This window comes from Limanda limanda, chromosome 3, assembly GCF_963576545.1.
Source record: "Limanda limanda chromosome 3, fLimLim1.1, whole genome shotgun sequence".
Classification (NCBI taxonomy): Eukaryota; Metazoa; Chordata; class Actinopteri; order Pleuronectiformes; family Pleuronectidae; genus Limanda; species Limanda limanda.
Window position 1 is genome coordinate 3,375,880 of NC_083638.1, and position 23,335 is coordinate 3,399,214.

A 23,335-nucleotide genomic window follows, 5' to 3' on the forward strand; every position below is an offset into this window, starting at 1 on the left:
CCGAGCCTTCCTGCAGTTCCTCACAGCTGGGATCAGTCTCTGTCGACCCCGGTATGATGTGTTGAACTTATTCAGGTCCAACTCATCCAGAACCTCCTCTGACATCTGCAGCATGTAGGCCAGAGCTGAGCAGTGGATCTCAGAGAGTTGCTTCTTTGATTTTTTCTCTGACGTCAGGAACTGTTGCATCTGCTGATGAACTGAGTGGTCGTTCATCTCAGTCAGACAGTGGAAGATGTTGATGCCTCTGTCAGGAGAAATGTCATCACTCTTCATCTTCTTCAGGTTGGTGATGACTCTCTGGATGATCTCTGGATTGTTCTCTGTCCGACCCAGCAGGCCTCCTAAGACTCTCTGGTTGGACTCCAGACTGAGGCCATGAAGGAAGCGAACAAACAGGTCCAGATGACCATTTTCAGTGGTGAGGGATTTATTCATGGTTCTCTTCAGGAGGTCATCCAGGGAGAAGGTACTGTGTGTGTTCCAATATGTTCCCAAGAAGTTGTTGAGTTCTTCTGTTTTCTTCTTGGTGTAACAGTGAAACATGTAGACTGCAGCCAGAAACTCCTGAACGCTCAGATGAACAAAGCAGTAGATTGATTTCTGGAAGATCACACACTCTCTTCTGAAGATCTCAGTACAAACTCCTGAGTACACCGAGGCCTCTGTGACATTAAGACCACACCACTCCAGGTCTTCTTGGTAGAACATGATGTTTCCTTCCTCCAGATGTTTAAGTGCCAGCCTCCCCAGCTTCAGGAGAACGTTCCTGTCAGCCTCCGTCAGCTGCTGTGGAGTCGTCTCATGTCCCTCACCGTACTTGTTGTTCTTCCTCTTTGTCTGAACTAGCAGGAAGTGTGAGTACAGGTCAGTCAGGGTCTTGGGCAGCTCTCCTCTCTGGTCTGTGGTCAACATGTGCTCCAGAACTGTAGCACTGATCCAGCAGAAAACTGGGATTTGACACATGATGTGGAGGCTCCTGGACGTCTTGATGTGTGAGATGATTCTGCTGCACAGCTCTTCATCACTGAATCTCCTCCTGAAGTACTCATCCTTCTGGGCGTCCGTGAAGCCTCGTACTTCTGTGACCCTATCAACACATGTAGGAGGGATCTGATTGGCCGCCGCAGGTCTGGAGGTTATCCAGACGAGAGCCGAGGGAAGCAGATTCCCCCGGATGAGATTTGTCAGCAGCACGTTGACTGATGACCTCTGTGTGACCTCAGACACAAGCTTCCTGTGGTTGAAGTCCAGAGAAGGTCTGCTTTCATCCAGGCCGTCAAAGATGAACAAAGGTTTACAGACAGCGAGCGTCTCTGCCGTGAGCTTCTGTAACGCTGGATGGAAAACACGGAGCAGCGTGAGGAGACTGTGCTGCTGGTCCTTCACCAGGTTCAGCTCCCTGAACGAAAGCACAGTCAGCAGACCCACATCCTGGTTTTCTAAACCCTCTGCCCAGTCCAGAGTGAACTTCTGCACCGAGAAGGTTTTTCCAACGCCAGCGACGCCGTTGGTCAGGACGACTCTGATGCTGCTCTGCTGGTCAGTGGAGGCTTTAAAGATGTCGTGGCACTTGATGGGAGTGTCGTGGAGGATCTTCTTCTTGGAAGCAGTCTCAAGCTGCCTCACCTCATGTTGAGTATTAACCTCTTCACTCTGTCCCTCTGTGATGTAGAGCTCAGTGTAAATCCTGTTCAGGATGGTTCTTCTTCCTGTTTCATCAGTTCCTTCAGTCACATGGTCACATCTCCTCCTCAGACTGAGCTTATGTTCATCTAAAACCTCCTGCAGGCCACGATCTGCTGAAAGACAAGAAACAATGTCAGAGACAGAATCTGAGAATCTGCTGATTGTTTTCATCTGATAAAGAAAAAATACAGAAAATAAAAGCTTTTTAACTTTGTGCTTTTATAACCATGTTAAATGTTGATGCTGTATGCAGGAACAAAATAAAACCACATGTGCTGTTGTCAGGAGTGAGGACATCAGCAGACACATGTACAGTGCTGCTCTGACCGGCTGTCTGAGCTCCAGCTCCTGTTCTGGATCTTTTTCCACACTGGGGACAGGAGGGGTCTCCTGAAGAACCAGACTGGTCCCAGTATGAGGTGATGCACTGTCTGCAGAACCAGTGTCCACAGCTGGTGGAGACTGGATCCTTCAGGACGTCCTGACACGAAGCACAGTAGGACGACTGCTCCTCCTCAGAAACATGACTCCTCCTCTTCCTCTCCCTGTGAAGACATGTCCAGATAAGTCACATGTCACAGTCACAGGTTGTCACTTGTTCAGAGGACTGTTGTTTACTAGTGTGTTGAATGTGGTGCAGATCCAAATTAAAATGAGTCTGTAGTGTGTTTCAAAGTGGTTTCATAAGGAGCGTGTTGGTTCTTGGTGGAGGTCTGAGCTCTTTGAGTGATTCTGAGAGATTAGTCACCAACATAATGCAGCTGTGTCCTAATGCAGGGGCCACACTAGAGGAAACTAGATCCTCTTTAGAGCAGGTCACAGTAGAAACAGTCTCTTACTTTGTGTTTGAGGGTCCAGGTTCCTTACTAAAGGTCAGAGGAAGTTCTTTGGACATGTCACTCTTCAGAGACAGACAGCTGGACCCTGGAGACTCTGCTCTCAGTCTGTGGTCCTGACCTCTGCAAACACAAACATGTTTTTATTCAGAACACATCATTCACTGGTTCATTCTCTAAGGATTCAGTTTGGAGGTTCACATGTTTGTAGCAGGTCTCTTACTTTGTGTGTGAGGGTCCAGGTTCATTACTGAAGTTAAGAGGTTCTCCTTTGGACCAGTCACTCTTCAGAGACAGACAGCTGAACCCTAGAGACTCAGCTCTGCCCTCCACTTCCTCCTCATAACCACTCATCTTCAGTCTGAGTGGAAAAACACTGTGAGATCAAACACACACAATGAAGCCAGGTACATGAGCTAAGTGTTTCTTCAAATATAACAAGTCAAGGAGTCAACCCTCCTACACTGTTTCCATGTTGTCACGGTAGGTAGGTTTAATGTGTCGCACTCTGCTGATCACAGCGTTGAGTCAAACTGTTGATTGTCTGACAGAAGTTCATCCTGATTCTTCTTCTCTCTAAAGTCAACAAGTAGAAAACTGACCCAAAGTCTGTGACAGTAAAATAATATGAATGAATAATATTAACGTTGCTGAACACTCACCAGCCTCAGACTTCACATCTCCTCCGTCTGCTCCTTGTAGTTAGAACGAGTCTGAACACTTTCCCTAGCTGCTCCTCCTCCTCTCTGCTTTTACTGGAAATCACCTGAGTCTGTGTGTGTGAGAGTGTTTGTGTGTGTATGTGAGTTTGTGTATGTGTGTGTGTGCACGTGTGTGTCACGTCACGTGTTGTGTCACAGGTTTAAACATGTGTCTCATGCTGGGATCTAAAGCCAGGTAAAGAGAACAATGGAGGCCTACATGTAACTCCAGAAGCCTAAGCTAGAGTTTTCAGCATCTTGATAAGACGGCGCCCAAATTCCTTCAGGGAAACACCTGAAGTCATAAACCGCTGCTTGAATTAAACTTGTGAACACAACTTTGTACAGAAAGTTGTGTTCACACTCACCTGCTCACTTTTCTTCCTTCTGCTCATCCAAGTGAAAATGGAGTCTGACACTTCCCTGTCCTCATGCTCCTCCTCCCTGTTGAACCAGTTCACTCTTGAAACCAACCAGTTCTAAGTCCAGTTCATACACATGAAAATGAACTGGTTCATGTTCACAGTTAATTTTTTATTGGGATGGAAGTAATTGATGGAGTCGGATCATTGATCCAGATCTTCACTTTAACAGTGCGTCCTGTGATGGAAATTTCTGTATTTAGATATGTTTAATGAATGAACATGTTACGGTTAGATGAAGGAGATGGACCCAAATGCAGAGATATCAAAAAAAAGTAATTTAATATATCACAAAGAATATTTAACAAGACAAACAAACAAAACAGGAACACTAGCAGTAGCACTGGCGACAAGGCGCACATAGAACAAGGAAAACAAGCACAGGGAAGCTGGACGAAACAGCAGAACATGAACTAACCATAGAAACAACGTGAAACGACGTGGAACAACCAGTACAACCCGACAGAGGACAAGGGGAAACACAGTGGCTTAAATGCACAGGGAAGACTGGGGCAATTGGACACAGGTGAAACACATGAGGACTGAGGAAGATAATCACCGACAGGAAGTGAAGACAGGGACAACACACCAGGAACACAAGACTATAAAATAAAACAGGAAACAGAAACAGAGTGCAAACATGAAAACAACTCAAACAAACAACAGAGATAAACTAAAACACTTTTGGCCTGACAACTACCACCTAACTTGCCAGACTGTTACAGAACAGACAAGTATATAGGAATATATGACAGTAAAATGATCTACTGTCCAGAGAAAGAACAAGGACACAGATTCCTGAGGGGTGGGAATTAATGGTCATGGCTTATTTTGAGTAATTGCAAAATATGTTATTGAAGTTTGTTGAAACTGATTATTTTCAATTGTGTAACTCTGTTGTATCGTCTTATGTGCCAAGACTAAGGGTTACTTCCTTAATAAAGTCTATGATTGGGCCTTATGTTCAATTTCTGAAATTCATATATCCTGGACTATTCCTAATCTAAATGATGAGATGTTATAAAGATGTTGAGCCTATTAGGCTCAAAAGGGAGGAATTGTGATGGAAATTTCTGTATTTAGATACGTTTAATGAAAGAACAGACAAGTATATAGGAATATATGACAAATGTGTTTCTGTCTTTTGGACTTTAAGTCAGGATTGTGGCTCAAGTAAACTATAAGTATATTGCTCCTGGATGCCTTTAGATGTGGCTTCCTCTATACAGTGTAAACAAAAGGTTTCACAGCAGGGGCCAATCAAGTGTCTTCAGCAGGAGGCTGCAAGGGCTCTTAGGTGTGACTGACCAGAGACGTGGGGTGTGGGAAGATGTTTTCACACCAGAGTCTCTCAGAGCATCTGAGCACATCCACATGTCATTGTCTTGTAGACTTCAAAGCAGACCTCTTGGATATTGATGGAGACCATGTGTAACCTTTCTGTCAGGACATTCATGGAGCTGATTGGACAACCTTCTTGTCCTGTGATGAGGAGGGGCTTGTCTATATTAAATATGTAACGTTGCCTTGGCTCGGGACCATTGAGGTAAGTCTGTCACCATGACTTAACCTTTGAGCCCCATCCGCAGACGGTTTGAATTAAACTCCAGATTGGTAATTGTTTTGCTTGTCCTTGTATGAAAATTTCTATTACAGTCCTGACTGTGAACGTCTCCTGTTACTGATCCAGGATCAAGACCTGATGTCTGTTCAGCCGATGTTTTGGCCACATCCTGAATATAATAATAATAATACGAGTAATAACCACGGATAACATCTCTATTGCACAACATCCTGTTATCTAATAAACAGACAAAAACCTTTTTTAGTTTTTCAAAAGGAAATATTTATTGAAAATGCAAATGTACATTTGTATAATACAAATCCTCTTTAACTTTAAAATATCCAGTGTTTGATATGAACAAACACAAAAGAAGTTTGGTCCACAGAGAAACATGAATCTATAACGCTCCACCGGGCTCTTCCTGTATTTTCTGTCATCGATGATTGAACCAACTCAAAGTTTGGTTTGTTTCTTCTCCACTTGGACCAAATGTTTTCCACGAAATAAAAACAGCTTTGCTCTATCGAACTCCAATAAATAAATAAAGTGCTCCACATACTGCTGGATTTAAATCAGTTAATTCACCTGACTCCCTCTGATTATCTAAAAGATGTGTGTAATCAGTACATATACAATTTATTGTCTTGATAAGAGGGAAAACTCAAAGTGTTGGATGTTGCAAAACATTTTCAAACGTGAGGAAATTTAGTTATTTACAAAAACCAGGCACAATGGGAGGAGATGTGGAGAGTGTGCAGGCTGACAGGGAGGTTGCGCTACAGCAGTTTGAACAGTAACTTTGAACCATGGACTGTAAAATAAAGATGGATGACGTCTCAACTTCCTCCTGTCGATCAAAAATGAAGCCAAAATATCTCTGATCCCAACTACTAACATGGAGGAGGCAAGATTTATGAATTATACTGCAGCCAGCCAGCAAGGGGCGATCAATATGAACTGGCTTCACTTTTGAGGAGCAACCATGTCGTCCATCTTTAACTACAGATGATGGTAAAATAATATGTAAACAGCTTCAAGTGCAGTTTGTACATTTATTTTTGGTAAAATGTAATCTTGCAGCGTTAAAACCATTCTCGGCTAAAATCAAAACTATAAATATAAATGACATAAAGTCGTCACGTGTCGACTGCTGCAGATGAAGCTGCAGTTCGACCTCCCTGCCAGCAAAGGCAGCAGAACATCGTACTCTGTGTGTGTGTGTGTGTTCAGGACCACTGGCAGGAGCAGTCGGTGGGCTCCTGGATGCTGTAGCTGACCCAGGTTGCGTTGCCGCTGCAGTAGAGCTGCACCGAGCGCCGCTGCAGCCCCGTCTCCCGGCAGCACTTGCAGAAGCGAGCGTACGTGTTGATGTTGTAGTTGTAGATGCTGGCGGACGGACACTTCCCGTCACATGACACGATGTTCACCTGCAGGACACAGAGCGTCAGTGCAGAAGGTCACACGGCTGGAAGGCGCCCAGAGGAGTGGACACATTTCTTTAAAGGTGACATATTATGCCCATTTTACCACAGTTGATATGGTTCATTGGGGTCTTAATGAAATGTCTGTAACAAATTGAGTAAAAATACCACAAGGATCATTTAAAACAGCACCCTTTTTACCCTGTTTAAAGCAGCCTTCCTCAGATTGACCCCCTCACCCCTCCTCCCTCCTTCACGAGATACAAGCGTCCAGATTTTTAGCTATCCATTACCTCTGTAGAAATATGGCTACTGGAGACGGAGATACAATCTTGCAACCATATCGTTTTGAACCAGAGTCAGGTGGGACGAAGCCTGGCTCCACCGGCTGGTTAGCTCCCCTTGCCGGGGGGAGCCCGGCTCCCCGGCTAGCGTGAGCCCGCAAGCTAACCGGGCCGGTGGAGCCGGGCCGTGTAGCCAGACTTTGACGTCGGCTCGGGTCGTAATCCCATTCGACGCCATCTAGCGTAGATGGAGGAGTTTTTGGGACGGTAGACATGCTAGTACCCAAATTAACGTGTAGATGCACTACAAAAGTGGAATTTTCATAATATTTTCCCTTTAAATTAAAAGTGTGATTTTCAAGTCGCTTTCCGATTAAATTGAAGATTCTCCAAATCCTTTAAATGATGATGTCCTCATCTGGTCTGTGCTCAACATCCAGTCTTTATATTTCATAATATCTTTGTATATTTCTTCATTTCTACTTATTATCTTTAAAAAAAAAATGTTAAATTCTTCTTTCTGGTATTGTCATATGTTGCTTTGACAATTCGTCATGATGCTTATTATGTCTTATAAGGTAGTTTGAGTTGCCTCGTTGAAATATGATATACAAATAAACTGTGGGTAATTTTAGCTTTGAAATGAAATTGGAAAGTGTGTTAAATGGGAGAGTTCACACACTTTCCAATTTCCAATTGTGTGAATCCAATTACTTGTTAACTCGAGATTCATATTTAAAATGTGAAATTTGTCAACATGCAAACACAAAGTTCAATACATGTGACAAATTAAGTTTCAAATTACAATTGAATTGATTTGTTTTGAATTAAATGGAGGGTTCCTTTGAGGAAATTCTTATTTCACATACATTTAGCTTTAATAACTAGATTTCTTCTGCCAATAAATGTACTGAGAAATTACAAAGCTGTAAAATGAAGAGTTACTAGTTTCCAGATTTTCTTATTTCTAATTGTATGAATCAGGACACAAACATACCGGCCTGTTGCTGCGACAGTCGTTCTTCCTGATCGTCATCCTCACCGTCACCCGCTGACACGACTTTCCATCTTCTTTGCCTGTTCACACCAAAAATCAGTCCGAACGAAGTGAGCATGAAAAAATCAAGAAAACACACGTGATCTGACAAATGTAGCAACACAGCAAACAGCGGGAAAAAGAAGAAGTGTGACAGAGAGGAAAGAAGAACGGTCAGAGCTGAGGCCGTCGATCAGGCACAAGCTGAGAAGCTGCTTTAATGGACGGACGACGAGTTGGATGACGGAGAAAGTTTGAAAGTTAAAAATAAAAGCAACTCGGGAGGAAACTTCCCAGAAAAAAGAAAAATGAAATGTTGAGCAGCATCATGCTTTTATCTCCCACAGTGAACTTCCTCAAACCAGTTGAAACCAGAGGGTGTGAACGTGCTCCATCAACATTTGAGACATTTTCACACCAACACACATCAACGCAGCGGCCATGTTGTTAAAGAGGAGGCTGTGAATCTGTCTGTCGGCTTCGTCCTTAATCAGATTAAATGTGATGTCTGACTGTCGCAGTTTGGTCTGTTAGAAATATCAAAATGTGGATTTTCAAACTTTTACATAGTTTAATTTGGCAGAAATATCACCGGTAATATTTCTGTTCTAAGTGAATTCAGAAAGTATCATTGTGTATAATAACTCTTTATTCTCTGGTTCCTGGTTTCATCAGAAAACAGCACAAAATATATTTTAAATTATGATATTTTCTACAATCTGAAGTGATCAGCCTCTCTCTTCAATATGGCGGCAGCAGAGACGTTTCACACCATCAGGGGCTGTGAGGTCTGTGTGAACATATCTAAAGTATTTCTGGCATTTTGCAAAAACACAACAGATAAAATAACAACAGAGAACAAAGCTGCTATGTGCGGCACATCAGCTGTTTCCTGTTCTTCCTCTGACCGTTTTAAACACATCTGTGAGTAAGTGAGTCACATATATCAGGAGTGTAAGTCAAATAAGTAAATATATGTGTCATAATTCATATTTATTCTTAGATTAAATCATATTCATTTGTGTTCATCGATGTTGATGGGAAATAGAAGCTAAAGTTTTTACATAAAGAGTTAAATGAAAGGATTCTGTGTATAATAATATGACTATCATCTATTGTTTGTATTGAAATAATTCAACCAAGTGTAGAATTTTCTTATTTTTCTGTGTAAACATGATGTAACGTCCTGGACTCAACATAGAATCCTTTCCAATTAATTTACATGACAGCGTTTACAAGTAGAGCTGAAACAATGAACCAATAATCTATCATATAATTGGAATTAATAAAAAGAAAACTTCAAATTGTGCCGGACTAAAAAGTCTCACACATGTTAAATATTGTTTGTCAGAACGTTGATACTGCAGCTCCACTCCAGTGACACAAGATGGCAGCATTCGTACAGGAGACATTTTGGCTTCACTTTCGTACAGCAGGAGGAAGTGGAAACAAGTCATCCATCTTTATTTACTGTCGATGTTTTAATAAAGTGTTCAGTTTCACATCGATGGCGCTGTGTGCCTCACATAGTAGCTTCAGTTTTCCACACAGCGCCCCCTGGTGGCGGCTGTGCAGAAGCATGCACATGTTCCACAGCTGCGACCCACACACACCCACCTCCCACCTCAGCATCTACTGACACATGCAGACGTCTAAGCCCGACTACTGGGCCACTACCAACAGCACATTGTTGTCAATCAACAATGCACTGCCCAGACAGTGCTAATGGGGACAGAGTTTGACTGTCGTGTACATGTACGTGATCCACTGGGAAAGGGGCGGGGTTTCCTTTCTGTCCTCTCAAGTGTGACGTCATTTCTGTGGCCAGCGTGACGGAGGCCCCGCCTCCTTTGAGGGCGTCATTTAATGATGTCACTACGACATCTTTTTAATTTAAACACTCGTACGACACAAAAAGTCGTCCTGTGAGTGAAATGGGTTTTTGAAGGGAGGAGAATAAATCATAAGACAAAAGCTGTTGTAGTGATTTTAATTTGACCAGAAATGAGGCAACAGCTGAGAGGACTGTTCTGGAGGAGGGTTGAAGTCCCACTGAGGGGGGGGGATTCATCCTGGTTATAATCTTTGGAGGGAGTACATTGTTGAATTTCAACAATGGCACGGATTGGCCTTGTTGTTGTGGTACCTCGTTCACAGTTTGTGTTAACTGTGGGAGTCAGGGGGCTAACGGGGAAAGGGAGCAGAGGGAGTCCAGTACCTGGTGGGATTGGTACATGTTGGTGAGCGGCAGCACACAAACCACAAACCCACTTGTACGTCATCAGATGCCTTTCAGTGAGAGCTGCTTCACTCGTGTGGCACTTTGAAAAAGGTGCTTCTCTGATCTGAATACAGGTTTTGGACTGAAACGGACAAACTGAAGGGCAAACATGTGGGATACATGTTGAGCGGCAGGTGAGGGCGCTCTTCAGTGTCAGCTGCAGCTACAGCTCTACACTACACTACAACACTGCCGCTACGCTCACGTCAGATACTCACATGTTCTGCAGCATCCGTCCATGTAACTTACGACTGTTCCACCGATCTGGGATCAGACAAAAGGGAAAACTGTGTTAAAAAAGTCCCTGATGGAAAATATCACCTATTCTAAGGATTAGAAGCATTAATAAATCAATTCACCTTTTTCAGCAGTTAAAATGTTTGTATATCATCTACAACATCTACATCAAGTTTAAGCAAAACGATTACAAAACAGGAACAAACACCAAATATTGAAACATTTAATTTGATGTTTATTAGTTTGAAAACTAAGAAAATATTGATTTAAAAGTCCAGAGTCATATTTTAGAATCAACTCAATAAAATGTGAGACTCTTGTGTAGGGACATGGTTCTTGTGAAACCACAGGCCTTCTCTTCGGCCTTCATGAGTAGCCAAAAGCTTGAAACCCCATGTTCTTTGTTCAGGAGCAAGCCTCCCGAACTCAGTCTCCCAGGATGCCACAGGTTCCATTGTTCTGGAAAAAGCCAGAGCCCAGGGAACTCAGTCTCCCATGATTCCTCAACTTCACACAGAGGTATGAAAAGCCTCCTATTGGTCACTCTGGGCCCAGGACCTGTGAGGTCACTGGGCCGATATAAGGCCACTTCTCCCCCTCTTCCGTCCTGTATTGCCAAGGGGGAAGACCGGCTGCTCCAGCTCACATCTTCTCTTCCCATCCAACGAGAGGAGTGCAAAGGTGCAGCTTCCAGCTCATCTCACTGAGGAAACCTCCTCGCACTTCAAGCTCTACCAAACTCCGAGCAGCGACTCGATGTCCTGCAGGAAAACTCCAACCAGCGTCTGAGCTGCACAGCTCAACAGAACCGCCAAGGCAGAAACCACAGGACCAGACAGAAGACTTCACAGAACTGCGAACTGAACTGCAACTTCCTTTTTCCTTCCTTATTCCCACAAACGGAGAGGTAACACAACTGGGCTTAATAATTATACTCGGCTAAGCAAGACTGTTTATTCGATTCTGTGTGACGTTTATAAGTTTGATATATGATGGGATATTGTGGTTACAAGTTATTTGAAAGTTAATGTTAGTAATGCTCTTAACAGGCTTTTTTTGCATATCTCTCTGATTCTTTCTCTGACTTAACATCCACACAGACACACGCATAACTCCTCACCTCATTAGCTCAGACCCCCGCTACATGTCGTAAACATTCCAAAAAAACAACAACCTTATCCTTTTGGCAAGCCACCATTATGGGAAGCACTCTGACTTACATAGACACACACACTTACATACACCTCTTGGTTTAGTTAGTACATTGTTGGGACATGGTTTTTGTGCAAAAAGCAGGCCTCTCTTTCAAGCCTATATGTGTTGTCAAAAATCTGAAAGCACATCGTCTGTGTCTTGAAAAAGCCACACGCCGCATGGACTAGAGCGAACTCAATCTCCCAGAGTGCAATGTGTTCTCTTTGTCCTGAGAAGGTCAAATAACTCAAACTCCCAGGAGGCTACATGTCCCCTTTGTTTCAGCAACTTCACATATAGGTGCGAAGTTCTACCAGGGGTCAACTCCAATTGGTCACTCTGGTCACATGACCTGGGGTCACTGGGCTCTATAAAAGACCAAGGCTCCGCCAGAGTCTTTCTCTTTCAACTCTTTCCTCATCCCCACCGAAGACAGCAGGCGGCCAGCCGCCTCTCCTGCAACTCCAAGGGAGGGGGGTCCAGGCTGCTTCACTCTCTTTCTCCACCAACCACCACTGAGGACAGCAGGCTGCCGGCCTTCCTCCTGCATCAGTGAGTGGAGAAACCGGATTCCTCCAGCTCAAATCTTCTCTATCCAACAACCGGAGGGCAAAGGTCGAGCTTCCAGCCCACCTTCTCAAGGAAACCTCCTCGCCCTTCAAAGGTCGAGCTTTCAGCTCATCTTCTCAAGGAAATCTCCTCGCCTTTCAAGCTCTTCCAAATCTCCTTGCAGCGATTCGATATCCTGCAGGTAAGGAATTCAACAAGCCAGAGCATCACAGCTCAACAGAACCGCGGAAGCAGAGACCACTGCTTCCGAGAGCCCCTCTCACACACACACACACACACACACTCACACACACTTCTTTGTTAGTTAGTATTTTGTTTAGCAATTGGTGTTTTTTTTTTACTTGTCCTGTCATTAATGTTGCATAAGTGAAGTTTGCCAACCGTTACACTGTCAAGAACTCTATAAACCTTATCTGTTCATTATATAATCTTTAATAGTAAATATTAAGATTTCAAAGTGAACTAGATCTAAATGAGACTGATCTTAATCAATAAATTGGCTCTTGTCCCTTCTGTGAAGGGTTGTGCCCCGCGAGAACTTAAACAAACTAAAGTTATGATTTAATATTAATGTTTTAAATATTAATGTTTTATATTTTATTTTGATAACCAAATTTATTGAACGCCTAAAGGCACACCAGCTTATGGTATCATTCCTAACCATTATTGCACAACACATTGTTAGTAATTTGTGTTTTATACTATTATATTCATAATACATGTTGTTCTTTCACAAATGTTCTTTCATTAATGTTGCATAAGTGAATTTTTCCAACCTCTACATTGTCAAGAACTCCATATCCTTCAACTAAGCGAACTATCTAGATGGTAAATTTGATTATAGTTATTAATTTAATTGTTCATCAGAGTTCCAAATTTGTAGTTAGTACTTTTATGAGGGTGGTGCCCTGAGGTAACTTTAACCAATTGAAGTTATGATTTCATATTAATATTTTAAATGTTAATATTTAATAGTTAATTTTGATAACCAAATTTATTGAATGCCGAAAGGCACACCATTTTATGGTATCACTTTTAAAGCATTATTGCGCAACACTGGTCAGGAGGAAAGCATGACTGTGTGTGTGTCTCTGTGTGTCTCTGTGTGTCTCTGTGTGTGTGTGTGTGTGTGTCTGACCTTCATACACTCGGTCTCGTTGAAGGGGGGGCAGCTGAAGGAGTAGGAGATGAGTGTGGGTCCGGACAGAGTGTCTGTGCAGTCGAACTTCATACAGTTCCACACCCAGGATTTGCCCGGCTGAAAACACACACACATCAACATCAACAAGTTTCTGAAAACTCGACATCAAATATATAATCACTTTAAGTAACTTTAAAATAAAGTGAAAAGGACTTCCTACCTTATAGAGCGCCACCGTCCCGTTCTCATGTTCATAGAGGCAAGAAATGTTCTTACAAGCGCCACAACATGTCGACTGGTCTTTGGGAGGGACGTAGATCTGATTCTGAGACACATGCAAACATTTCAGATGAGTCCTCTGAGTGAAATAACAGAAGGGTCTCTGCAGAGGGGGAGGGGGGGGGGTCTCACCGGCTGGCAGTGGGTGGAGCAGTTGATGCTGGAGGTGCGGAGCAGGTGGAAGCCGCTCGCCGGGTCGAAGCTGCGGCTGCACTGACGGCTGTGACACAGGCCGTCGTCCCCGTGCTCCACCAGAGTCTGGCCCGGCCGCAGAACCCCCCGCTCGCCGAACACACACACCGCCTCGCGCACTAACCACACACAGAGGTAGAGCTCAGAGGTCAAGGTGGACAGAGTGGCAGTAGATGCACGTTCTAACCGAAACTGGCAGAAATAACCTTTTTGTTGCTCATGTTGTTTCTACATCTTAAATCATTTCTCACCACACTTGTATCTTTTGCAGGAGCACTGGTTCTGTGGGTCGGACAGGAAGGCCCGGTCCAGCTGAGCAGCCTCTCCCTGCAGAGCACCAGGACAACACAACATTCAAGACTTGACCCACTAATATAATTCACTGGTACATTTCAAAATGTCAACTTTTCTGAAAATAAGAACAGAAACTTGTGACAGATTTTCTTTATTCAGGTTCAAACATGAAAATCAAAGAAAAGGCAGAATTTACACGTTAAACTCAGAGTTTTATACATGTTTAGATACACCCTGTAAAATATGTGCGAAGAGACAAACTGAATTATAAAAGTCAGGACGTACCAGGCCACATTTTGGGGAAGCGATTTTCTCACAGGAACATTCTGGAAGCAGAAAACAAACAGGAGCGACATCTTCACACTTCAGCTTCATGTTTCAGATGTTTAGTCGACAAACAACATTTCTGCATTATCATAAACTAAATCTGTGACCTGTTATAAACCTGATTTCAATCAATTTCTTTGAGGAAAAAGGACCCGACTCTGACGCTGATTTAAAAACCAAGATAAGGTGAACAAGCTACGAGTTACAGACGTAGGTTTGGGACCTGAATGCATCATGAAGTGTCACATGACGTACCACATGTTTGGTTTGGGCAGCAGCGACTCGGACCGGACGTCGATAACACCGACATCCCAACCGCACAACTGAGCTGAGGACACCTGTAGGGCTCACACACTGCACACACACACAGACACACACGCAAAATATATTCATGTACATACACAATTATAATTTCTCTCAATAATTAAAGTTTATAAAATGTTGACGTAACAGTGGCTTGATGTTTGAAGACAGACTCTGCAGAGGTTTTATTTTCTTCTGTTCAATCCAAACATGAATCAACAAAATTTTTAACGTGTCAAAGCTTCTGCATAAAACTGTATCTGAGAAAAACAAGAAATTACAGAGACACTGAGATTTTTTTTCATATTTCCTTTTAAAATGGAGAAGAAGAAAGAAGCATGAAAAGAACATACTTGCACAAGAATCACAACTTTGTGCAAGTACTGCACTTAAAGTAAATATACATGGCACCACTGAATCCCATATATTACCATGAGGGATAAATAATAATGACATGGGAGGAAGAGGAGAGGGAAGGTCACTATTGTGTAAATGTTAGAAGGTGTGTGTGTGTGTGTTTGTGTGTGTGTGTGTGTGTGTGTGTGTGTGTGTGTGTGTGTGTGTGTGTGTGTGTGTGTGTGTGTGTGTGTGTGTGTGTGTGTGTGTGTGTGTGTGTGTGTGTGTGCGTGCTCTGACCACACTGGTAGGCGGGGCAGCAGCGGTCGGTGACGTTCCCTTCGACCGTCAGCACCTCCCCTTCCCAACAGAGAGGAGGAGTCTCCGGACAGGAGGAGGAACACACTGCGGGAAACACACACTTTAAATGAACCTGCTGACGACTGGACGTAAACACAGGAGCTGATGTGACGTGTGTGTGAACTGACTGCAGATGTGGGCCAGACAGCAGCTGCCGTCGGCTCTGGTGGCGATCAGAGTCTGGTCCTCTCTGCAGGTGGGAACGTCCGACTCACAGAGATCAGGGTCACACTCTGAAACACACAGAAACTAATTCATCCAACAGATCCACGTGTTGGGAAACACTCTTCTTCACTTCTCATTGAGAGTTAAATGAGGAGATCGACACCAATGAGACGCTTCAGTGAAACAGTTCTAGTGTCTCAAGGTGAACTAGAATCACAGCCTCCACAAACCAGTCAAGTTGGCAAAGTTTCCCTGAGAAACTGTTGATTCAAGGCAGAGAAATCGATTCTCTTGATTGAGTGAAAGAAGTAATAAAAGCAAAAGTAGTGTTGGGGGGTGAAGTCCTGAGTGCTGACCATCAAACAATGGCTTGTAAATACTTGGGGCCTACAAGGCCAAGCTGAAACCAGAAAAACCCAAATGAAACTCTGAAACGCCCACTGAGGTCGAATCCCCGCCCACTAAGGTCAAAACCCTGACATCTTGTTGGCTGAGAGCCAACTGGAACCCCTGACCACTTCCTGAGGAGGCTGGACCTCCCAGGTAGTACAAGACTGCTGAACTCACAGAAATCTTTCTCTTTTTACTCCAGTGCTGACGTTGCAACTAGACCCCCAGGGGTCTTACCAGTCAACCCAGTAAGCTAATGGAGGCGATAAGACGTTTATTTGAATTCATGTCATTTCTTCTTTCATCTCAGTCGAAGTTTTATTTTGATAGGACTTTTTGCTGTTTTAACTTGAAAGACCGAAACAGGAAGTGCACCCACGGGACGGATTCCGACACTTTCCACAGACTTTTATGCTTTTTCCACATGACCTACAACGGCTACAAGCAGCCGCACGTTCCTGTAAGGCAGCACGATCTCCGCTGCTACCGAAGAAGACGAAGCCTCATCCCGTCACGGAGCACGACGTATCCGCTCCTGCTCGGCCCAGCTGCGGAGCTCACGGGAGTCCGCTACCAGAGACTACAAACTATTCACTGAACTTCCGGGATATTCGCGCCAACGCGCATGCACCCCACGAAACTATGGTTACAGTAAGAGAGGTTTATATTGTCTGGGCAGATGTTAGTTTTGATACGTAGCGTATTGTTTAATATTTGAGTGTATTCGTTTTGTGTGAGACCGCCGAGTCTATTGTTTAGCCACGACGATCCGGCTACTTCCGGTTCATTTCCGGGTTATTTGTGTTAGTGTTTGAGCGTCGCGAGAAGCACCTCCGGCCACGCTGTTTACGTCCGGGTAAGTCTGCACCGATCAGAACATCAGCCCACAACGTCCGCTTGGGGGCTGAGAGGTTAAATCACTGTTAACTTATCTCCGGCGTGTTTTAAGAGCTTCTTTGTTATCTTCTTGCATGTTTTCTCTCTCTCTTCGCCCTCTCTCTCTTTTCTCCTAAACCTACGTATAAACACGTTCCGATCTGTATTTATAATACACTTCAAGTCACATAGTTAAATCTATATTTAGAGGGCCTGAACGCATCTTGACGCCAAAGCTAAGCTAGAACAAAGAATCCTTTTGTTCTGCCTCCTCCTTTGTGTCCCACACGTGGTCCGGCGGCCATAGGAGATTATTCATCTCTAGACCCGCCCTCCATTTTGGCTCTAAATTCATAAACGAATCCGCCATCTTGTCTGTAGTCAAACCACCATTTTGAGAGTTTTTGGCTCTCTTGATTCCACGAATCATTATCGGCCGCTATCTTGGATGTGCCACTCCCCCTCTTCTCTCTCGCTCTCTCTCTCACACACAGACACACACACACATACACATAGAGAGACACATTGACACACACACACACACAGACAGACATACAAAGGTAGACCGCAGGTTTTACATGTATTTTCTGAATTGTGATAAGTGCTGCTGCTGTTGTTATCTTTGAAATATTGGAGTTTGTTAAAATGATGAATCATTGAATAACATTAATAATAGTAATAATAAATGCTTTTGTAATTAAAGTATCTGTAGTCTGTGATTATTTGTGCATATGTGTGTGAATACAGCTGGATTACGATAGCCTGTGCTCGAACTCGAAAACCCTTCATTGTTTAATGAATAATCATTAATATTAACTATTGAGATTATTAATTTAACATTTATCATATGAGACTGATATTTATAATTAGACTCGTATGTCCCTGTAACCAGGGTGGTGCCCCGCTACGATAAGTAATATTTACAGATTGTATCATTCTTAATTGATAATTTTATTGTTTTCATTAATTATTTAACTATTCTTAATGGATAACCGTATCATTTCTAATTGATTATTTTACTATTCTTAAGTGATAACCTTATCATTTTTAATTATTGTCAATAAATAATTTTTATTATTTTAATAATCATATTTCATGATTATTAATAATTAGCCAACGTCAAGTCTACTCCTATTGCACAACAGTAGATTGAGTTTGAAAGTAAACAATCACTTGCCTCCAGATCTCCCTCCACAGCCGCTAAAACACACTCGTACCAATTAGAAATGTTCTTTTATTCATTGCATTAATGCAGGAGGTAGAAATAAACATTACCTACTCTAATGTAAAATGCACATTTTGGGATCTTGACTGCTCTCTCAGAATGCTGCAGTAAAGACGTTTCCACCGATGCGACAAAACACATCACACCAGCCTCCAGAAACTCCTGCAGGTTAAACTAACTCTGAACTAATTCATTAAATTGCCATTTGGAGACTCCAAAGGACCCTTTGTAACCATGGTAACCAACTAGGCTAAAAAGGCTACTTTTACACTCAAAATCATACTTTTATTTAAAGGAGACAAAACCGGTCATATGGTTTAAAATTTATACAATAAACATCTTTCTTGTTTATTGGGGATGACACACTGACGCACGATGCTCTGGGACCAGCTGGACACTGTCTTGGTGTTTCCGTATATTTATCCCGTGATGCAGCACATCTGCATGTTGGAAATTTCTTTGGTTAAACGATACGCCAGTCATCAGAACAATCGGTTGCATTTGGCTCAGTCTTTACACGTCAGAAGAGGGGCAAGCTTTGTCCGTCAACGAGGTGTCTCGTTTGCTAATGCAGGCTGTGGACAGCCCATGCCAGCTCCGATTGGGTCAAGTTTAGATTGACAGCTCACTTGAACCGATAGGAGCTGCAAGCCACCATTTTGATAGCAAGAGAGCGGCTGTGTTTACATGCGAACAGGAGTTACGAGGGAAAATACGTAGCAGCTGACTGTGGCTGTCCTTTGATGTAATAGTGTGTTTTGGACTGATTATGTTACTGGATTGAACCGTCTGGACCTTTGGAAATGTACCAAGACCGTTTTTGTTGGAATGTTATCGATCTGTGGATTAATCTGATGCTTCTTAGGTGAGTGATGTCGACTTTGTTATTGTTTTTTTTGTTGTTGGTGGTCTGACTGAGACGTTGATTGTACCGGCTGTGGTGATCGGATCTTGAAATGGTTTACATCAGTCGAATCAGAAGAACTTTAGCTTTATCCAAAGATATGTTGCATCAGTACCTAGCTATACGACGCAGTTCTGTAAATAACGATGTTTGACGCGTATCGTCAGACGACACACCCGATGGCCACCCGCGGGCCGATGCAGCGCAACAGTCTAAACTATAAACAGAATGAAAGCACTCAAAATAAAACACAACTCCTCTCTGTCACTAAAAAACACATCTGGTGCTGTCAACACAAAATCACATCAAATACTATTAGAACGTTACTTCTAGAGATAAATATCATCTTAGATTCAGGCTAAATAAAAAGTCGGAGAAAGAGAAACTCACCACAGACGTAGTGGGGACAGCAGGAGTCCTGCCTGTAGTACGAAACCAGCTTCTCCCCGTACTTACACTCAGGAGGGACCAGGTCACACAGGCTCTGGTTACAAACTGCAGAGCCACAAATCACATCTTCAACATTGGATTTTATAATTCTACACCAACTTCTTCAGTTTGAACATTTCAAACTTGCCGCCTCACCGCAGACTCTCTGTGGGCAGCAGCTGGTGTCGTGGGCCAGGCTGATGATCACCTCCCCTGCTCTGCGGCACACGGGCGCCTCCACGTCGGAGCAGTCGTACTCCACGGGGACGATGGAGTCGTTGTCGCAGCGGTACATGCAGCAGGCGTCCTTCGAGGCCTTCCACACCTCGCCGTGAGCACGGGGAGTGCCGGAGCTGTCGGTGCAGGCTGAGGACGCACAAATGACGCCATGATTTCTAGTTCACTGGTCCTGAGACGACAACACTGAAGCAGACTGCAGGAACAAAGGATATTATGATCTAACTTTGTGACGTCCGGTCTGAGACTTACCGCATTTCTCGGGTGAGATGCAGAGGGCGGAGTAGGGCCGGTGGAGCAGCTTCCCCTCAGGACACACGCAGCCCTCGGTCAGGCCTGAACACTGGTCGGGGTCGGAGTCGAAGTCGTGGTTGGGGCAGGACTGAGACGTGCACGCCGGCAGACAGGCCTGATACCGCAGAGTGTCGGGACACGCAAAGGCTGCGGAGGAGAGACACGCAAACATGTCGGTGCCTCAATCACATCACAAGACCCAAGGTGGTGCTGCTGGGATGAATCAATCACGCTCCAGGTAAACAGGTCATAGGGTCGAGAACTTTGCCTTAATCTTTATTGCATGACTTTGGCCTGATTGTGCGCGTTTTAAAATACAATAGACACGTGATTACATAGGGATTTTTCACATGTTACAGTAGGAGAATGTTGGGACATGGTATTTGTGAACTACAGTTTGGCCTACATTTGTTGTCAAAGCCTTGACCACACGCTTTTCTTTGTTCTGGAGAAAACCAGAGCCTCCAGAACTCAGTCTCCCAGGGTTCCTCAACGTCACACAGAGGTGTGAAAACTGACAGGAGACACAAGGGTCCACCCCTATTGGTCACTCTGGGCCCCTTTACCTATGAGGTCATCAAGCAAATATAAGGTCAAGTCTCCCTTTTTTCATTCTCTTTCCACGCCACCCTCGAGAGGAGAAGGGTGTCCAGCTCTCTTTCCATTTACCCCTTCGAAAGGAGCTCAAAGTTGCAGCTTCCAGCTCACCTCAACAAAGAAACCTCCTCCAATCCAAGCTCTACCAACCTTCAAGCAGCGACGCGATGTGATGTCCTGCTGGAGAACTTCAAACAGCAACTGAGCAACAGAACCACAATGGCAGCAACCTTTTTTCCCTTTCCATGGACGGGTAACACAATCAGGCTTCATAATTATACTAGGCTAAGCAAAGACTGTTTATTCGATTCCTTGTCTGATTTGTATTGCTGTGATATTTTGGTTACAATTTATTTGAAAGTTAATGTTAGTTATGTTCTTCAGTGTTTCATTCCATGCATCTAGTAACTTTCCCCAATTTGGCACCAACACACAGAGACACGCTTATCTCAGCACCCATCTCTCTGACACAGTTCACATGTCGTAAACATTCCAAAGGGGGGGGGGGCGTTATCTTTAGAGTGGCCAGTCACTTTAACGGCAGCCGTTAGTAGCACACGCGGTTCAAAGCAAGTACATCTGCGGCCTTGGAGCCAACATTTTGTTCCAACATTTAGTTTATTCTAGTTTTTAAATTTTAAAGAGTTTTAACATATCTTCCGTTGTTTCACTGAAACTTACGACAGCGATCCGGACTCCTCCACTCGATGCAGATGTTAAATTTGTGACACGAGGCCACATATGCAGCTAGCGCCACACACTGGTTGTTGACGTACTCTGCATCTCGGACCCAGACCTCACAAAATGTGCTGGGCGGGACCTTAAAACCAAGAAAGAATAAAAATGTTTTTTATCTAAACACATTGGTCATCACTATTGATCAAAGTAAAATCAATCATTTATTTTTGCTTGTAATTTGTCAAAAACTTGTTTTACCGACGACAGGTCAGAATGCGACGATGGCAGAAAAAGGGTTGAAATTAAATTTCCATTTATTTATTGTATTTTATTATTTAATGATTGTTTTATATCATAATTAGGTAAACAATTTGTTCTTCTTTCACCCTGTAAGAATCTAGAACCTGAGCTGCACCTTCACTGTGTTTCAGACAGAACCTGAGTTTAGTTTGTGATCAGACTGAAAAACTGAGACCAGAAACCGGCCCGTAGATGGGTGAACACGTACGAAGGCGTGGCAGGAGGAGAAATGGTGGTTCTGCAGCATGTCCATGCATACGGAGCAGTCGCTGGTCGAGCAGTTGAGCTCGCGGCGGCGGCTCTGGCTGATGTAGCTGGTGGTGTTGGGAACCTGCCAGCTGTCGATGAAAAGAGCCGGATCCTCGCTCACGCCCAACGTGGTGCCGTCGGCCAAAGTCAGGTCGTTGGTTGGGTCTCCGTCACAGAAACCTGAGGCGGGTGTCACACAAACACAATATTCAAATCTCTCATAAAGGATGTGACAATCACTGAATGTGACAAATGGCTGTTGTAGCTGTTGTAACTGAACAATCAGGGATTCTGCTGTGTACAACATGCAACCCAGACTGGTGTTTCAAAGAGAACTGAAACAGTAGAATCTGTGCAGGAGTTCGATTTCTCTTACCACAGAGGCCCATGGTCGGAAGCTTGTTGCTGGAGCTGTCGATCACCATCATCCCGGTGCTGTGATACCACTGCAGCTTCAGACCGGCCGGGCTCCGGATCAGGTACATGTTTCCTGTGTCGTAGATCTCAAAGCCATACTTCTTGAAACGGGGTTTGGCGTATCGGGAATTGACGTAAAGCTGAAGGGGGCAAAGAGGTTTGCTAGAGGTTTAACCTGCTCGTGTGACAAATAAGATACAAAAACAGTTAAAGTCAAGATAAGAAGGACGCGTCACTTACCCTCCTCTGCAGCCGGTTGATAACGATGTTGTTAGACTTGTGTGTGATGTTTAACGCCACCAGACAGAGGTTGGTGTAATTCCAGAGGAGCTTGAGAAAAGAGAAGGAAATCAGTGACTTCTGTCTCCATCGCTTTAAGGGAACAAGGGAAGTCGACTTACCAGCGACTCAGAGTCCGCGGGACACTCCTGAACCAGGACGCTGACGGTCTCGTTGGGCAGCTGGCTCACGATGTATGAAGCAGCCTTGTAGATGGCAACGCTGTTCCCATCAAACGTGATCACATTCAAGTCCGGAAACATCGAGCAGCGACCTGGAACATCAAGAAAATGAAGAAAAAACCTAAAGCAGGTAAAAGTTAATCTGCAACATCCTTGAAATATCTGCTGGAAACACCGAGATGGAGAAGTTGGTTTTCCTCACATGGACAGTCCCACTGAGGGCAGCACTTGTCTCCATTGACCAGGATGGCGAAGCCGAGCAGGCCACAGTTCGGGGGTTCGGAGGTAAAGGGACAGCTCTGAGATTTGTTGAACAGGACGAGCTGGTTGTTGACGCAGATGTACTTTGTGCACTCGTCAACGATCTCTGCGTACGGAGGCTGGATGGAAACAAAATCACAAACTGAAAACCAGTTTCTGGCAAAATCTGTTTTTGAGTGTATTGCACCGTCTGTATCTTTATATACGACAGATTTTTATTATATCGTCAGGTGTCCATTTGCTCAAGAAGGTTTTGGAACTATAGTTAATTTAATCTTAAATAAACTGGGTTTAATATGCTGGTGTGTAATATTAATAAATGCATCTACTCTGTAAAATAGAAGAAGAAACTGGCTGCTGCTTTATAAAAAAGCTTGATTAAAGC

The 23,335-nt window shown here is 43.8% G+C and overlaps 1 protein-coding gene across 1 annotated transcript in view; it reads right to left on the reverse strand.

The window, feature by feature from the left end:
* Nucleotides 1–6,438: 6,438 nt before the first annotated feature.
* The window catches only part of otog (otogelin), a 60,353-nt gene continuing 43,456 nt past the window's right edge, over nt 6,439–23,335 (reverse strand). Inside the window, exons 38-57 of the mRNA XM_061068569.1 lie at nt 22,892–23,069; nt 22,630–22,781; nt 22,469–22,558; nt 22,188–22,368; nt 21,771–21,991; nt 21,266–21,404; nt 19,946–20,134; nt 19,613–19,822; nt 19,418–19,522; nt 15,596–15,700; nt 15,408–15,512; nt 14,724–14,822; nt 14,427–14,467; nt 14,099–14,174; nt 13,788–13,966; nt 13,597–13,701; nt 13,374–13,493; nt 10,453–10,498; nt 7,915–7,994; nt 6,439–6,639 (exon numbers count right to left, since the gene is read on the reverse strand). Of these exons, the coding sequence (XP_060924552.1) occupies nt 6,439–6,639; nt 7,915–7,994; nt 10,453–10,498; nt 13,374–13,493; nt 13,597–13,701; nt 13,788–13,966; nt 14,099–14,174; nt 14,427–14,467; nt 14,724–14,822; nt 15,408–15,512; nt 15,596–15,700; nt 19,418–19,522; nt 19,613–19,822; nt 19,946–20,134; nt 21,266–21,404; nt 21,771–21,991; nt 22,188–22,368; nt 22,469–22,558; nt 22,630–22,781; nt 22,892–23,069 (2,622 nt within the window). The remainder of the gene's footprint in view (nt 6,640–7,914; nt 7,995–10,452; nt 10,499–13,373; nt 13,494–13,596; nt 13,702–13,787; nt 13,967–14,098; nt 14,175–14,426; nt 14,468–14,723; nt 14,823–15,407; nt 15,513–15,595; nt 15,701–19,417; nt 19,523–19,612; nt 19,823–19,945; nt 20,135–21,265; nt 21,405–21,770; nt 21,992–22,187; nt 22,369–22,468; nt 22,559–22,629; nt 22,782–22,891; nt 23,070–23,335) is intronic.